The sequence below is a fragment of the Drosophila yakuba genome, chromosome 3R (assembly GCF_016746365.2).
Source record: "Drosophila yakuba strain Tai18E2 chromosome 3R, Prin_Dyak_Tai18E2_2.1, whole genome shotgun sequence".
Taxonomy (NCBI): Eukaryota; Metazoa; Arthropoda; class Insecta; order Diptera; family Drosophilidae; genus Drosophila; species Drosophila yakuba.
In genome coordinates, this window is record NC_052530.2 from 23,294,723 (window position 1) to 23,313,530 (window position 18,808).

The window sequence follows — 18,808 nt, forward strand, 5'->3', positions numbered from 1 at the left end:
GAAATTCGGTTCAGAACGTGGTCAGACGTCGAAGCGCGTGGTCGTGGAATTTTCCGAGAAAATCCAGGCGGAAAACAAACAGTGCGAGGCAGCAGCAGCAGCAGCAGCAACAACAACAACAACAACAACAACAACTAACTAGAGCAAAGGAAATTGTGAGCAATTTGTATTTTAGTAGTATATTTCTTTACGCGCGTGAGAGTGTGCGTGTGTATGTGTGTGTGAGTGAATGAGTAAGTGTGTGTAAGTGTGTGAATGTGATGATGAACCGAACAGCGTGCAACAAGAATAAAAAACGAATGCCAAAAAGTGCCAAACACAAACAAAAAACAAGATGAAAACAGCAAAAAAAAATACATAAACGGCAAGCAAATATTTTTCTGCTTGAGCAGGGCAAAGAAAAGCACAAACTGCAGCGTATCCATGCCCTCAAAAAATAGAAAAAAAAATGGAAAAAAGAAAATAGTGAAAAGCAATCAAAGTAATAAACGAAATGGGGGGGAATGGCGAACCGAACTGAAAGCAAATCAAAAAAATCAATGCCCTTTCTGCGGAATTATACGTTGCGTATACGTGATATGTACCAGGGCAGCCAAGTCAAATAATAATAAAGGAAATTCTCACGTGACGCATAAAAAACCAACTCACACACACAGCAACAGCAACACGGCATGCCCCTCAAACACACGCACACAGCGGCAAACTTACTACCTGGGACACAAATTGAAGTTGGCGAAAGATATTTGCGCAGCAAAGTTGCTACACGCAGCGAAAACTAGCTGCAGTAGTTTCGAAATGTGAAAGAAAATCTGGTGTATACAATGCATAAGCATAAAGTAGTTGAACTTTTCAGAAATTTATACAAGAACTTGTAGATATGTATATGTATGTAGGTATTTGAAAGCAATCTTGTGCTTTAAGTAGTAGTGCCTAAAAGTAGGCAATGAAATATTTCATTCGGGAAATGTGACATGGAGCGGTGTTAAGCCATCTTAAAATTGATGAATTGTGTGAAATATCTTGTTGCTATGATGAAATACCTTAGTTGAGGGAATGCACACAAAATCCCAGCTATTTTGCTCAACTTCACTTGCAAAAGAGTGCCAGTTTTCTCCGCCTGCATTGGCAGGCACATGATTATGATGAGCTTGTCTTGCAAACTTGTTTCGTTTTTGGGGCTCGTGGCTCGAAAATGACAACAGCTGGATGGCCGAGTGGGTGGCAGAAGATTGCCTTTTGCCTCTTTGCCGCATTTGTTGCCGCTATTTTGCATACATTGAATTTAATGAACTGCCTGTGTGCGGTGTGTTGGATTTGCTTTTAATAATTTAGGCTGTGCGCGGACTAAATGGCGCTTTTAAAGTGTGAGCCGTCAGGCGACCCCAATATGGGCGACAAACGGGCGAGATGCGGCACAAATAACAAAAAAAAAAGAAAAATATGAAAAAAGGGCAGGAAAAACACGAACCATTTAATGCCCCTTCGCACCCTCGTTGCGACTGTATGGGTGTGCGGTGTGCGCTGGTGTGTGTGTGCAACCCCAAGTCGGAAGGGCAGACATACTGACACACTTCAGCCGGAGGACTACGTCATTCTGGCCCAGAAGCGTTTGGGGCCAGCAGCCCAGCAAAGCCCAGCAAAACCAACCCAAGTCAAGCCAAACCAATGCGAACCGAACCCAACCAAACCAAACGAAACGAAACCAAACCAAACCAAAGCGAACTTCGCTGGGAGCCCAACTTTCCCTCGACGTCGCCACATTTTCGCATTCACAATCACATCGCGTGGCACATCCATAGGCGTAAGGATACGGCATAGGCACATGGTCTGGCCTCCACTCACACCATCGCACTCGTCCTTTACACACACACACACACAGAGAGAGTTTGGCGAGTGTGCACATGTACAGTGGGGTGAAGTTATAAGGACTCGAGCTGCGCTGCTCCTCCTTCGGATCGATTCCGGCTAACACAGACTTTGCGGCAGTTGCCCTTGCACACACCGCAAGAAAAAGGAGTTACTTAGATCTAGAAAAAGGAAACTCCACTTTGTTAAGCTCTGATCATATGGGTTGACATCAGTTCTAGCTGCATTATCTTCTACATATCTAAAGATCCTTTCATATCATATGATTCCATATCATTCGCTTTAAGATCGCCATTCTTTCAGTGAAGTCGCAGCAATTGCAGTTGCAGTTACTTCGCTACTTGCTGCACGACAATCTGCATGCGGCATGACATCGCGCAGCCGAGGGACGTCGAGGATAAGGGGGCAGGGGCAGGGGGCGTGGCCGATGGAGCCTCGATGGAGACGTCATCAATTTCCATCCAGCCTATAAATGGCAACCAAAGTATATGGCACAAAGTGATGCCGTTGGGCCGGCGGCAAGTGTTGCAGTAAATTTCGAGGGGATTCGACTGCCGGCATGACCCTTGACCTTCGACTTTCACCATGTGGCATGCCCGCTTATGCTTCGATTTGCCGCCCTCCCAAACACACTTCTTCCCTCTCCTTAAGCAACTGCAAAATCATTTGCCATCGAAATCGCATGTCGACCGGCAGAAATAAAACTGCAAAAAAAGCAAATAGGAAGAGAGAAGACATGGCGTATAGCAAACCGAAAACCCAACCAGAAATCCTTGTCGCACAGTTTGCGTTTATAATTTATATACGACGTTCCCGTACGAGGAGGCTTCTCTTGTTTTAGTCGTGCATTCGTCCTTGTCCCGGCCAAGTAGCAAAGTATCCAAGGCGGATTCGGAATCGAAACCCGCATGGAGGAGGCCTTTAAGTGCGCCCGCTGGCATTTTGGGGCCCGAGGAGCCGAGGAGTCCGCTTTATGGCTATTAAAATATGCATTTAAATACACACCATGGCCTGCCATTTACCATATAAGCCATATACCCATATACCATATAATCTTCGATGCGGCCTGCGTCTGTCTCCGGTTTTCGCTATTTCGGTGCCCCTTCAAGCTCGAGAATGAGCTCCTCTGGGGCGTTGTTGAAAATTGAAATTGCGCGCTTATTTATGGAGCTCTGCCGGGGACGCTGGCGTTGATTGCCGTAACGCCCCATTGCCTGGTACATGACTATAATAATGATTGCCATTTTTATAGGCCAGCTACGGCGCTGCGAAGATAAATTGTTTGCTGCCTGCTTGGAAAATCGTTCGTTTCGCTTTGCTTCGACATTTGAATCCTTTTTCGCTGCAAACTTTCGGCTTGATTTTCCCCCTGGCAAAAAAACGGCTGCTGTGGTGAATGGTCAGCATGAATGCCAATGAAGTACAGCGCTCTCCACGGCGTATACTTAATTTTCTGTGGCAAATACTTCTAGTATTTGCTAGGGTTGACAGCACTTCCCATAGGGGCGGTTAGCTTAATTGCACTAATTAATTTGACCGAGGTGAGTCTGTCCTTTAAGTAGCTTAAGGATACTCCTAACTGAATGCCGCATCTCTGGGGCTTTCGATGTGTGTGTGTATACTATCCACCTCCAGGATAAATAATACAATTGCCAGCGGTCGACTGGCCCCGTTTTGCTGATGACACAGAACCGAGGAGTTCAGGAGTCGAGAAGTCGACCTCTGACACCCTCATTATCATGCCCCCCCTACATGAGTACAACATATAGTCCTTTATATGTGCGGCAGCACGTGTGGAATATTAAGCAAACTGTGCAAACAGTCGTTGTCACATTAACCATGTCATGGCAAGTGCATATGCCAGTCTATCACCCCCGACACTTGGCTCTGCGATTATGGAGTCGTGCACTGGGAAAACCTACAATAAATCTTCATGTAAATAGCCCACACTTTACATTAAGCTATAGATTTAAATAAGCTTTTAAAATTTAAAATCCTGGGAATTTGTTTTCGTATAGTATTAGATATATAATATACTATATATCAAAATTATAAATATATAATATTACGCTGTTCAAAGCCATTATTTCTCTCAGTGCACGCCACCTTTTAGACCGTGTTCTATTTATAGTACACAAATGGCACACATTATATTTTCCGTGCGTGATCAGTGGAGTGCGCGCTGCTAGAATTATAATGACCAATGGCCATCCAACGGCACTCGATTAGCGCCACTTCACGCCGCTCTAAATGGATTCCAGAGCTTTTTGGATAACCGTTTCTGAGCCCGGGAATATCGCATTTGCCTTCCGCATCGTTGGCTATATGTGCCACTCGTCTGAGCGCCACTTTTCGCACGTGGCCAGCACACGACGCAGAGGTTAAATATTGCAGCACTTTCATGCGATTCCTGGAGGCGTCACCCCATTCCATCCCATCCCAACCCATCCCATTCGATCCGAGCACTGCCACATCCACTTCCGCAGTTGCATCCGGCGAGCGACGGCAAAAAGCGGAAGATTTGCATGTCGAGAGCAGAAATCGATGGGTATTATTGGGGATATCCGGATAAAGATCTAATCGCCTTTGATAACTTTGGACAGGCTATACCAACTTATTGGCTATGAAAATTTCCTTTTGAAACAGATTTTGCAAATGTGAGCTCTTTAAGGCGCAAAAATATATCGTTTAAATGCATGAAAGTAACTACCGCATGTAACAAGAGAAGCAGCAAAAGTTTGCATAGAAAGAAGTGTCATTTTGGTGCAATACATTCTTTGAAATATTTATGGCTTTCAATGGGTACCACAGAACGTAAAGTTCAGCCCTGAATATATCCATTTTCCCGCCTGTCTGGCTGGCAATAATTTGCAACATTCATCGTCAGTTCGACACGGAAAAGTGCACTGGATTCGGGATTGGGAATTTCACTGCGAATTTCGTTTGCGAAGGCGACGCCGGATGCATTGTTGATGGCCTTCTGCATGGCAAGCGAATTTAATGGCAAAAAATTTCTATTGTTCGGGGAAATTGTGTTTAAATTGCTCCCGCAAATCAACGCCAGAATAAAAGCGAAGCGCAGTAGAGATCAAACACAGGGTGATATCCACTTTGAATTTCCACACAGCCCAAAAGGGAAGCAGATGAATCAGAAAGTATATCGCCGTGGGTATGTGACATGCTGACATATCTGATTTTGTACAATCACCCGCTGCTGAACGCCTCGTTGCGTGCATTAGAAACTCATTAACCGGGCTTATACTCAGCTCTCGTTTGGCTGGCTGCACACGGGGCGTATGGGTGATATTGCATGGGGAGCAACCACACGGACACGGGGCGTATGGGTGATATTGCACACAATTGTTATGTGGCATTTGCACATCGAAATCTATATGACAGCTGCAAGCTGTGCAAAGTCAAACCATTTATTTATAATGTGTCAGGCGGCAAAGGTTAAAAGTTGCCCATCGACTGCCAGCAACTTCGTTCAACTGCTGGAATCAATTGCAATGGCAACTCGATGGAAATCCGTTTACATTGAACTCGCCCCCACTTCCTTTTCCTTTCCCCTCCTTCACCCCTTTCCCTTGTCTTTCTGCCAGCGGAAACGGAAATGCACAATGGCAAGAGGCAAGCGCCGCCAACGACGACAAAGGCCCAAGTTTATTTATTATCAAAGGGCATGGGACATGCATACTTCCGCTGCCAAGACAAGCTGCAAATCTTCGCCGCCTCTTTATGCGCCACTCAGTATTGCAGCGTTCAGCATTCAGCATTCAGCATTCACCATTCAGCATTTAGCATTCAACATTTCAGTATTTAAGGCACGACCCTCGCTGGCTAATTGGGCGGTGGGGTGGCACAGAAGTTTCCAGGCCAGCTACCCTTTCTCAATGGAGTCAAAGGCAGTCTGCAGGAACCGCCGCTTGCCACGCCATGTTTCGTGATTTCCTTTGATTCAATGCGTTTGCTTTTTGGGGGGCTGAAAGCCGAAGGAGGAAGTGGGGGGCTGACACGAAAGGGGGAGTGGGGGGAAGTGGACGGCACACGCCCCCTACAACGTGTACAACTCACGCCATTTCCGCTCGCCAGTCGCCTTGCTGTTGACGTCGTCGTCACAGTACACTGACACAAACTACTAGTAACTACATATGTATATGCTAACACTTGGTTAAAGCTTCTTTGAAGAGTAGTATCCCTTTTTCTATACATTTTCACATTTAAAGATACCATCTTAGCTTTGGAAAATAATGAGCTTAGCTCATAAAAAACGTTTTGTCCGATTTGAATATCCTTTTCTCCCAAATCTGATATCATTTTACCCCCAGTGTGTCTCTGCAACCTTTGTTTTGTTTGTTTGGTTGCTGGCAATACTTTATTGTATTTCGCATTTTTCGCCATTTATTTATTGCCCTTCACATGGCAACCCGAAAAGGAACCAGGGCGCCGCCACCGATGTCCCCGAGTCCTTAAAATCCTACAAATCCTGCGAAGCCTCCATCCACCTGCCTCGAAGCTCAACAGTTTCGCCTCGTTCCAGCGATCATAATTCATTCATATTTGGAATGGCATTCGTACATATATCCACTTAGTAATCCGGCTCCTTCCCGCCGCCCCAAATGAAATGCGAACCCAAATTAATTCATAATGAGGCGCAGCGAAGCAACAGCAGCCAGGAATTTTCCGAGCTCCCTTTTCCATACCATACCATACCATACCATATATACTATGCATACACTGCGATGGGCAATTTGACAACATGCGATATTTAATTGAGTTTTAATATACGTTATTCACACACAAACACACACACATACCAATGCAGGGGGACATTTGAAATATAAAACTAAATGTAACGTAATTTAGCCATGAATGCGATAAGCATTACTCACACCCGGTGGAAAAGTAAGCGCAGGTAAATGGATCGGATTTTCCGCGGCAAGTGAAATGGTGTGAGTCACGAATAAACTAGCGCATTTCTATATAAATATACAAACATGGTAATGGTGGTAATTCTATTTCGGAGCTTGTAATTTAGTTTTAAATTTAATGACGCGCCGAAGCAAACAAGTTTTTAATAGAAATGGGAGGAAGCATTTCATTATTTTCAGTTTTAGTGCCCCACCTTTGAGGTGAACTGCGTCTAAAGTCTCAAGGGTCTGAGTCACGAAGCGTGTGGCAGAGAAATGCATCCTCATCGGAACTTGGACAGTGGGAGAGTTGGTGGACAAAGGAATGGAATGGCATCCATCCAACGACCTGTAATCGAGTCGAATCGATGTTCTTGCCCACTGATTGCTCAATCGCCCATTTCATTGGGGTTTAATTTTCGCAGGAAAATTCAGAGCGATTCCCCGCGGGTCGCAACGCATTCCCATTCAATTTGCCACACTGAAACTTGCAAGAGTTGAGGGCAATCCAATTAGCAAATTTCATTGCTCTCAGCAATTTTTCCCTTCAGCATCATATTTTCATATCTGATGTTGCTTTAATTAATTCTGAAACCGAACTGAAAATTCCAATTCAATCACTGGCCCCCAAATTGAGGTCTCTTTGCCAGGTAGAACATTGATTTAATTATGGACTGGTTTCTGGTTTCTTCAGACTGGACTGGTTTCAATTTGTGGCTTTTTTGGTCTGGGCAAATCCCCGAGTGCTTGGTTTATATCCTAATCGTCTGATTAAACCCGAGCATATTATTCAAACGGATGCCTTGGATTTAAGCTGTTGGATTTTAATGGAAGATAAATGCATTGTGCCTAATCGATTCGATTCGAGTTCATTTCGGACATTGAGATATGGATTTAATCATTGAATTGTAGCCGCCAGCTGGATTTATTTTCGGCGTTGCCAGTGTTCGTTGATCAAACAAAATGAGAGCATATTCTATTAGTTTTGCTCAATCTTGGGGCCATTCGATGCCACATTGAGGCGCCTCCATTGTGTGGGTGTCTTGCTGGCTGGCCAAGAGCAATGGTGCGGTTATTCATCTTCGTCTTCCTCCTTTTGGTCCTTCATTCCTTTGGGGCCTTTGTTCCTTGGTCCCTTGGTGCCTTGGTCCTTTGTGCGAGTCACTGACTGCCGCTCGTCTCTGGTTGCTTGGTGTCTGTGGTCGGTCGTGTGCCAAATGCCAAGCCATTTGTTCCGAGCACATAAATCTTGGCGAATAATTGCTGTAATGGCACGCATTCGCTAAGATTCTGGCCTCAATCGATGGGGGGTTTAAATGGGTGCTTAAAATATGCGAAACGAACTGCATTTTGGCTCTGCTCTTTAGATTCTCCACTTAGATTGCTTCCATCAGCAATCAATAAAATTTAGCATGCACAAAGTACAGTGAGGCTTCCGACACCCAGACATTTAACGTTTAAGTAATCAATTTAAGCCAAATATTTTTTAACGCTAACTGGTTACCAATATTTGTGTTTTTTGCTTCATGTTTACATGGCCTCTGTGGCACATTTCCATGTGCCAATTAATGAGCACCTGTCGTTTTCTCATTATGAAAATTAAAGGCGGGTCAATGTCAGCAATAACATGTGTCCCTTTAATTTGAAGCGTAATTGTAACGATTTATTTATTCATTGTAAAATCATGTATTCATGGCTGTTGTAAACCAATTTGTTTTTATTCATATATGTATTTCTGTTTTGCATACAAGGTATCATTTTCTCACTATTTAAATTAGTAATTTGGCTATAAAAACGGTAATATTGATCGGAAAATTGAATGGCATACCTTATTATGCTCGTAAATGGATTTAAAAAATAATTGCATTCAAATTTTTGAAAAAATTTTTTTTCGATTTTTTACAATTTTTGTAACAAATTTTTTTACAAAAAATGCAAAATTTGGCCAAAATTTAAAAAGTTCAAAATCACCCAGAAGGAGTTTTTTTTAGTTAGTTTAGACCCTTAGCTGTAAAAAAAAGTGTGTCTTATGGTTTTAAGTCTCATTTTGGCCAAGTTAGAGCTCATCGACCGCTTGAAAATGAGGTTTTTTGGTCATAAAAATTAAAATATTGATACGAAAGTGCAGTAGAATACTTTAAAAGATTTCTTAAACCATTTAAAAAATAATTGCATTCAAATTTTTAAGAAAAAAAAATTTTTGATTTTTGTCAATTTTTATGATGTAACCCCTTACAAAAAATGCGAAATTTGGCCAAAATTGGAAAATTTTAAAACCCACCAAAAAGTGACAAATATCGTTAGTTTGGACTCCCAGCTGTTAAAAAAAGTATGTTTCATGGTTGTGGGACTCAATTTGTCCAAGTTACAGCCAAAATGCTCACAGAAAGAACGCTTTTTTGGCCAGAATTCGTAGTTCCATTGAATTGGTGATTCAACTTAGGGAAGTTCCCCTGTTTTTGTATCGGCATTTCATCTGTATCTGTATCTGAATCTGAATGTAGTATCTATCTATCCGCCTGGCGCTTAGCCAGGGTGCGTTCCGTTTTGGCGGCGTCTGTGGAGCTCAAGCCCACTTGGACTGGCGCTGTTTGCCCTCGTTCCGTCGGCTTTTCCATGTGGAAGGACCTATTGTTTGGCTTAGCCATGTTTGGCTATGCATTGTTGGTACTGCAAATACTCGAACAACACACACGCACAGATACACACTCGCACACGTGTGTCCTTAGCCATTGTTTGCTGAATTTATTGCACGAATTTCTGAATTGGCTCTCTGCGACTGTTTGTAGTTTTATTTTCTTACTTTTACGCCCCAAGCGCGTGTCCTTGAGGCTTAGGCTAAAACAATGGGTGATTCTGGCGCAAAAAGTATTTATTCGACCAGTCGCCATATATCCTGGAGCCCAGTTGATGGGTCAGCCGACCACCTGGCCAGCACCTGGCTTATGATTTATGCTTGTGTCATGTTAATTAGCACGATCTCGGCCTGATTAGGGTTATCTCGTTTGCGTGGGCCGCTGCGTTGCGCATACGCCACGTTGCCGCATGCGAAAATATGCGGTACAGCCGGCGGCAAAACAAATACGGCCCACGTGCTACAGTGGAAACATAGTTTGAATGAAACTCAAACGTGTGAATATTTCCGTCTATTTATTTCGATACCCACCTGCATTAATTGCCATTTATATATGGAGTAGCAAGAAATACTAAACTTACTTTCTTAGTTGCAGAATGAGTAATCCCTCTTTACGATTACAGTGAACCGTGTCTAATTGGCAACGACAAAAGACCAACAAACAAAAGGCGAAGCGTGAACAAAGAAGTGCCATGGAATGAACTCCAATTTGATTTCATTACACCAGTAATTAGCAATTAGTGAGCAAATTGTCTTCTCTGCGGCATATGAACTTGCCCGGATGGTCGTGCTCGATTAGTGAACTTTCACTGTACCCGTAAAGTTGGGACGACATCCGTTGTGGCAGATGCTGTTGTTGTTGTTTCCGTTGTTGCTGATGCTGTGATACCATGGTTGTAATTTCCTTGTTCGTGGCTGCCTTTCATGTGTCAGGCATTTGTCCCATCAACATCAACATCACCACACCAAGCCAAACCAAACCAAACCAAACCATATGAAACCCATCCTTTTAAGCCGCCAAGACCCCCAGTTGTCACAATTTGGGCGCCCGAAGGCAGTCACATGGAATATATTGCGTATACGCCGTGTAATGAATACTCATCGTCCAATTGACAACGCATGAATTTATGAAAAACGAAAAACAATTCCTCGTTTTGCGTGTGGGGTTTGGGCAGATATGTTGGCATAAATATGCAACATGTTTCCCGTACATCATTTGCGGCCCAGTGAGTCACGCGTTTACGAGTTTCCACTCCCAGGACATGCTCGTATCCTTAATCGCAATCGTAACTGAGAAGCCCCAAACCGAGGCCAAAACAGGCTTAAACCGATGAATTTGAGCCACATATTCGCTGCGAGTGAGCATAAATTACAAGTGAATGGGGATTTGCAGTGTCTGCCTGGCTGGAAAATCCTGGCAACGTCTCTCTTTCTCTGTGTCTCTGGAAAGGCCAAAAGCATTTATTTTGAAATCAGCACCAAAGCCGGCTCATTTGGCTCGTAACCAAGGCCCGAAACAAAGGCATTTGCCTGTCAAGAACGGCTCATACGAGTGTATGTTTCCATAAACAATTGCGATTAGCCTTTTACGGGTATTTTTGGCCAATCTTTATAAATAGAAATGCGGACACTTTCGTGCGTTTCGCAACGTCAGGTTTTTCCATTTAAGCTGGGTTTGATGCTAAAAACGTTGCCGGCTTACAGTGTGTTTATATTAAAGGCTAAAATCTGCACAACAATGCACTACTTCAGCCGCAACCCTGATCCCATATATAAGCACGTTTACAACGTATATAAATGGCCTCAGACAATAGACTGTCCTTGCCAAGGACCATTTGTGCGCAGACAAATTTCTAAAAATAATTGCGGTTGACATTCTTTTGACAAACCATTATAAATAGATGTGTGGACACTTTAAGACATTCAAAGCAGACGAGCTTCCTTTAAGCCGGATGGTTATTAATGTAGTGTATAACAAATTTAGGCCAACGTGTGGTTTTGCATTCAAGTTATTTGGACAGACTGCAGTCCATTATTTGACCAACAGTGTGGTTAAGTCCGCTTAGAAGTGCGTAGGCCACAAACTGCTGATAACAATGACTGCATACACTTACCGGAATAATTTAGTACAAGCTTATAAGTGAGCACCTATTATTCCACCCACTCAATTGTTGTTGGTGCTGAAAAGCTGTGTTTATTTTGGCCTATTTGACAAGCCCCGAGTGCATGTTTCAACCTGATATGCAGACGAATGCCACCATCATTTGGCCACAAAACCCTGACATGGCCTATAATCGCTGACTAAACAAGCAGCACTTGTCGCCCAACATGCGTTGCATGTTCAAAATTCACGATTTATTTATCGCTCGGTCGTGTTCTGGGCAGCCGCAGCGAACACAAATCATTGTCATGCAATTAAATAATATGTTGGGAAATGGGTTTTAATTAAATTCTGTAATATTTTCGGTTCGGTTCCACAATCCACAATGGACGGACTTACAACGTCCACATCCGTTCGCTGATGGCGTCCATGGGTGCGCCTAATCCAATTAACTGTCATAGACACACAAATTGGCCGTCACTCAATCCGGTTTGCAGTGCCAAAAGGCCAAAACGCCGCTCACAGTTGTGACAGTTTTCGTCCTGGTCTTGGCTCCTGCTCCTGGGTGGAGCCGACTATGTGTCAATTTCGGTTTCAGTTACAGACTTTTGGTGGCACTTTCGGAAATTGTTTCAACAACGGTTTGTAATTTCACACGCCGCAAAGTGATTAGCCTGGCTTTGTCCCCTGATTGAATCCCCCAGTCGAAACTACAACTAACCCCAAACCATTTCATCCGCTTCTTCTTGCAGTGACAGACTTTGATGTGAACCGGACACGAGGGCGAGCACAGAAAACAGGACGGAAACCGAGCGCAAAAACAGCACTGCGAAAAAAAAACGCAAAGGAGGAGAGCCACGCCAATAGTGTGCAAATTAATATAGTCGGAGCAGCATGGATGAGGAGCACGACGACGATCGAATAATATGAGATTAGATGGGGCTCTAGAGCCCCGGCCCCGTCAAGGAGCTGCCACATTCAAGGGCCGCCAGCCCCTGAGGCGCGAGACCCGCGAACCATGTGAGACGCAGCAACAGCAACAGCAGCAGCAGCAGCCAGCTGACGAAGACGACGAGGCCACAGACGCTGAGTGTTTGACCACCAACAGCAGCAGCAGTAGCAGCAGTAGCAGCAACAATTGCCAAGCCTACTTGGTCTTCAATCCAAAGAGAACACCACCAGCAAAGCCCACGCCCACGCCCAGAAAAACAACTGGCGGCAGAGGCAATAGCAGGCATACCATATTAATGGCGCCCAACGTGGGGCATCAGCGGAAGAGCCTTGGCCTGCGACTTCCGATGAAGCAGGGTCGCAGCCGGCGGAGGATGATGGGCGCGGAGTGGGGCTGGGAGCGCCTTAACGGCCTGCTCCTGTGCCTGATTTCCGTTATTGCCCTGCTGCCGCCGCTGACGCTCGGCGATGACGGCGATAATTTCTTTGCCGTGAATGCCTTTAGTGCGGGTCCGGAGACGACAACGCCAGAGTTCGGTAAGTAGACCAAGGCTTAGATAAGAATGCTGCGCCTGGGAGCAGGATTACCACTGGCTTAGCCCCATTTCAGTATGGAAATAGACCGCAATGGCATCATCGAGGTGTCATATAATCACACATATGTACATGCGGCTGCCTTGACAGTCTTTTGTTCATCTAACTGGCGGCAATTCCACCGCAATTGCATAAGTTCCACAGTGGCATTAAAGAGCTGGAAAAGAGTGCGCAAGTACAAAATTTTATTTTTCTTCGTTATGAGCTCTTAGGAATATACAGCCCTTCAGTGGCACAAGGCCAGAATTGGCAATTAAAACGTAATTAAGTCAGCTTAATAAATTTATACATTTTCTTCTGAACCTGGAAATTTAGCTAGCGATGTTGGAAGAAATAACACGCTTTGTATAAAGACTGTTCCGAAACAAGGCTGCCTTATTCATATCTTATATTTTACTTCAGTTTTTACCTTGAACGAACTTATTTCCTTTTTAATAAACTCCCTGGAAGCTGCACGCCTTAAAGCGATGTTATGTCCTTCAGACAGGAATGCTTTATACAATTTCCTGGGCCATTCGCTCAAAAGCTTTTAAGCCACTGTGCTGGCGTTCGTGCCTCGCACTCATCCCTTCTAGTTTACTCATCTAGTTTTCTCATCCGAAACTTAAATGGCCTGTCTGCGATGTGTTCTGGCTCGGCCCAGTTCGGTTAATTATAAATGCTGGCTCTATTGCAGCGTTGGCTGTTGGCTGTTTAATGTGGGCCCCCTTGACTCGTCTGACATGTGCAATTTGTAGTCAGATTTTAGGCCCTTCCTACGGGTGAAATATGCCCGACCGGCTCTGGCCATTCGGTAATCGCTTTTTGGTGGCACTCTGGCCATCAAAGGTTGGCCTCGGGTCACGGACATGGTCCACGGTAGCCACGCCACCACCCCCCAGCCACTTTGTCAACACTTTCACAGAATTTGCCCGCTGCTGCTGTTGCTGCTGTTGCTGCTGTTGGCCACGGAAGCGAAAACCAAATAAAACTCATCTGGGAAAAAGACGTAAGCGTAGCTTTGTGGACTGCTGATGCTGCGGCATATGGCTTTCCCCTTGGCAGACTGCGAGTAGAGGGTACGACGGGGTCGATTGATGAGGGACCGCTCTTAATGCATAAGTAATACGCTGCAGATGGAATGGCCAAAAAGTCACCAGCTGTGCGACTCATTCAAAGCTTATTACTGCGAAATACCATTCGAAGCACAAGGACTAGTACTTTTATGGCACCCTAGAAAATGGATTTATATTTAGATTTGGCTTAGATATAGGTAGCTTAAAAAACCCACTGATACATACACTTGAGATATGAATTCCATTTCTAGTTGGGTATCCAGCTGTCTAGCAATCTGCAGAAGCCCGCCATTATTCGCATTAGCATTCATTTGCCGCAGCCCCTCGCAAACTAGAGCCCTATTCATAGCCGGTTCATTTAAAAATAAACCGCTGGCAAATAGAGCTGGCCCCGAACCATAAAAAAATGGGACCCACTAATACCACTAATAGTGGCACATGGGCATGAACTGGAAAATGGCGCACCCGCTTGTGCATGAGCAGCCATTTTGTTTTGTCTTTTCACTTCCGTTGGCTTAAATGTCGGCGCATCCGCTGCCGGATGGTCTTGGTTTAGCTCTTGGTCTTGGTCTTGGGCTGGGCTTCCTCTTGGCTTTTGAGGCCGGTAATGATGGGCCGGAGAAGGGGTATCAACAGGAGTATGTGGCCTCACCTTTGCCTGAGATTGTGCACAGAGTGGCGGGCGGGGAATCACTGGAATAACCGGAATCCGTGGAGTTGCTCCCAAGAGCTTAATTAAGATGTGAAGGGCCGCAAACGCAACTCACTGCCGACTCGAGTGTTTTCATTCCATTCAAAGTTAATGAAGGATTCCTAGCCGGGCGGCTCAAGTGCACCGTGAAATGCTCGGGGGAATAAACACACACACACACACACTCGGGGGGCGAAAAACAAAAAGAAAAACAAAAGTGTGAAAAGTATAAAAAGTAGAAATGAAAAACCAACACACCAACACACCAACGTACCAACACCTCGAAGGCTGCTAAAGAATTTACATTTTAATCTGCCCACAAGTTGTCGGGGGATTTGGAAAGCATTTCGCAGAAAGTTGCTTGCCAGCTTTTATTTTTTATTGATATGCACAGTGGCGAATCGAAAGTTTTCGCAGCGGTTTCATTACAAATTTTACGCCTGGGATTAGTCACGTTGACGTCATGATATATATCCACAACCTTTTCATTCCATTTTAGATTATGCCAGCCGCGGGCAAAAGAAGTTCGGCGACAAGTGCGATAATACCCTGGAATGCGGCTTCCCCGGCTCCATCTGCGATCCCAAAAAGAAGTCCTGCCAGTGCACCGAGGATCTGCCCGTCACCAATCACTATGACAAATGTGGCAAAGGTAGGGTCATTACTGCAAGCCATTTTCAGCGCTGTCACCCTGCCAAGTTCTCATTAAAAAAGAGTCAAGAAAGTGAAATACGCCCGGCTTGATTTTCCTGATTAAAATTGAAACTTGGCAGCAGCATTAGGAGCTGCTGAATATTGCAACTAATGCACATTTGACATAATCACAATAGATATGTACATATGTATTTCCCGTTGGGCACACGTGCCATACTATAAATTCAAATCGAACGGCGGACACTTTGAATGCGTATTTATGGCCAAAAGCCGCTGACAGTCGCTGATCTATTTTTATGGGCGTGACTCAAGCGTAATTCCAGGCCAAATATCTCCCGGCCATTGATCATCAACGTGGCTGACAGCCATCAAGTCTGTCAGAACTCAGAAGTCAGAAGTCAAAAAGGCGAAGGCACAAGTCTCCGGAGTCGACTGCTCCTTAAACGTGTATCTGTGCGCCGCATCGGGGGCGTAATCCCCGGGTCTCCTCCGTGCTTGTTCCACGATAATATTTGTCACCGGAGTGGACCGAGTGGACGGTGTGGAAAGTCAATCCGCCCCAGCCATATCGCACTTCAATCAGCCCTTAAATCAATCCGCAAACAGCCGCGACAGCCGGGAAATATTTTTCCTGATATGGGCCATCGCCTGTTGTTGCTTGTCTGCTGTACACTGAAATAAATGGGGGGTCTAGCTGGGTGTTGCTCGTGAATATTTAAGGAATACTTCAATACTTTCCACCAGCGATTACTTATTAAGACCATTTATACTATCTATATGCTATAAACTGTGCTATACTATATACTATCTATCTATATACTATCTACCTATATACTTTCTATCAATTTCTATACTTACTTTACTTACTATATAAGCTAGAAACTACAATATGAATTCTTTATAGGCCTAAGCTATATACGCATTTTTTGCGACTGTATGTTGACCATTTTGTCAGCTCAACTGATTCCGTTTGGTGTCCTTTCTATTCCCCCTTCCCGCAATTGCCCGCCATCCTGATCCTGCAGAGGCCGCCGTGAACGAGTCCTGCTTCTTCAACGAGCAGTGCGAGATGCGTTACTTCCAGACGGAGTGCCGGGATGGACGCTGCATCTGCCGGTTCGAGATGTCGCCCATTTGGGGCAAGGACGGATCCGTGGAGTGCAAAGGTCGGTGGTCGAGGAGGGGCGTAGACTTAAGACGGCACTGCTTATGGTTAATGGGGCTGTTTTGTTTTATTTGTCCTTTTTGCCACTCGGCTGTTTGCAGGGCGCCAGGACAAGAGGGGACCCGAGACCTACATCGACCCGGCCATGATTGGCGTGCTGGTAGGAATGGCATTGATGTTTGTTATTATTTGTGTCGTCCTGCGATTGTTTAGCCAGTGAGTAAATTGCAATGCAAACATCTCCATCCCCCGCACCCGCACACCCACACACCCGCACAACCACACACACCCACGCAAATAGTTTAAGCATTCAATCTGGGTCAACAGTCACACACCATTTGAGATATCGAATCGCTTGAGAGCACACGTAATCTGGGAAGCCATTTCAAAATTAAAGTACATTTACTTAGACCGAGGAAACTAACTAAATTTACTCTAAACAGCTAAGAATTTCAATTTTGATAATTCCACTTAATGAACTACCTACCATCTACTATCTAACTACCAATCTTCTGCTTTCACTAGAAGTAACAGCTCCAGTAATGGTGCAAATCAAAGAACCCTAAGTCGCCTTTCACTCAGCTCAACCATCTCATCCGCTGGCTTGTCAATAAACTGGGTCAATTGGCCTGTCGATGCTTTGATGGGGCTTCCTTAATTTGTGGCTGGCTAGCGATACATAGCACGAGCACCAATTAATTTCCAGTCTAATAAACAGCGTTTCTGCATTAATTGCCATTAAGCCGGAGTAACCATGGCATCCATAATCGTGCACCACTCCTCCACACACCCGCTTGCTGAGCCCGCATTTGGCGGATAATATGATCCGTGGGTGAAATGTGACTAATTCATGGCCGTAATTTGCAGAGCTCGTTGGCGTGAGAACCGAACCATCTTCAACACGCCCAATCCTCGCCTGATGAACGTCTCCCTGCTGCGGGACAGCAAGCTGCTCCACGGCCAGGAGCGCCGTGGGTCCAGGATGTCGGTGCGGGCCCCATCCCGGCAGCCCAGCATGGCCTCTCTGCGGCCCCACTCCCCCAATCCGTCGCTAGGTAAGACAGGTTTGTATTCCATGCCCCCCCGCCCCAGTCGATGGTCAGCACCTCCTCCAATCTCTGGTCTCTCGTATCTCGTATCTCGTCTTCCGCGGTTGCATTTTTGGTTCGTCTTTTACCATTTCAACTTGCCACTTTTGTGTTCGTTCCGTTTGTTTTCGTCTCGTCAACTTGCTGAACTTTCTTTTACAGCCAAAATACAGAACAGCAGGCAAACCCCTTAAACTTACTTATCCAATCAATCAATCAGTCAGTCAGTCAGTCTATTGACCAGTCAGTCACCAGACAATATACGTACAAAATCACCCAACAAAACTTAATTCACTGGAGTTGTGGATTAGCGCGAAAAACGTGATGAGAGTTTGAAAGATATCAATTGTAAAATCTATCAAGGGTCTTAAGGTTTAAAGAAACTATTTTTAAAGGTTTATAGATGTTGATGTAAAGGGCTAGTCGTTTAAAGTTTAAAGGATTAGAATAATTCTGAAAACTTAGAAGGTATTGTAAGCAGTATGTAAAAACTTAAAGACTAAAAACTCTATCAACCATCTTTGAACTGTCTTTTGTTTTTGCCTTTTTCCGATATGAAATTAATTGGTACCTGTAAGATTCGAAGTTTTACTTCTTCTAATAATAAATTAAATAAAATTTTATATTTTGAAATGCAACTAGTGCGCTGGGTGGCATAGTGACCACCAACTGACCACCTTATCCCACAGACTGGGAAAACAGGAACAACAACTCATCGGGGGGCTCAATCAATTTGATTGACAGTTTAAGCAGCGTATTACTCAACGCCACTACGGTGATAATTGTTGGTGTGCTAAGCCCGGCGGACAGTTGTTTGAAATTACATTTTTTGGGTTATTTATATTCCTGTTTCAGTTTGAGTTTGAGTTTCACTTTTGTGCCCCCACCAAATCGAAACGCGAAACCACCTGAACCCACCCACCCATTTAACCCACTGACTCGATGTCGCGTGCCCAGCTAAAAGGCGAAATATTAAACGTATCCAACCGCTCATTCCCCCCCAAAAAAACAAAAAAACACGAACAACAAACAACAAACCGAAACTGAAAACACAAATAAAACTAAAAACCAAACAACGAAAAACGAAAAAACCCAAAA

General features: G+C 44.6%; 1 protein-coding gene and 1 long non-coding RNA gene across 5 annotated transcripts in view; one reads left to right on the forward strand and one right to left on the reverse strand.

The window, feature by feature from the left end:
* LOC6538080 overlaps positions 1–18,808 on the forward strand; it is a 23,206-nt gene continuing 4,398 nt past the window's right edge. For 2 of the 4 annotated variants that reach the window (XM_015193158.3, XM_039375392.2), the window contains exons 1-6: positions 1–155; positions 12,265–13,000; positions 15,303–15,455; positions 16,483–16,623; positions 16,724–16,838; positions 17,490–17,677. In XM_015193158.3, the coding sequence (XP_015048644.1) occupies positions 12,439–13,000; positions 15,303–15,455; positions 16,483–16,623; positions 16,724–16,838; positions 17,490–17,677 (1,159 nt within the window). In that variant the 5' untranslated portion in view covers positions 1–155; positions 12,265–12,438. Of the gene's footprint in view, positions 156–12,264; positions 13,001–15,302; positions 15,456–16,482; positions 16,624–16,723; positions 16,839–17,489; positions 17,687–18,808 lie in introns of all 4 variants that reach the window. The other 2 variants (XM_002098578.4, XM_015193160.2) reach the window with 2 other exon arrangements.
* LOC120321737 lies at positions 13,226–15,305 on the reverse strand. The gene is made up of 2 exons (XR_005561451.2): positions 14,338–15,305; positions 13,226–14,269 (listed from the first exon to the last, which is right to left on the reverse strand). It is a non-coding gene; the product is annotated as an uncharacterized LOC120321737 (long non-coding RNA).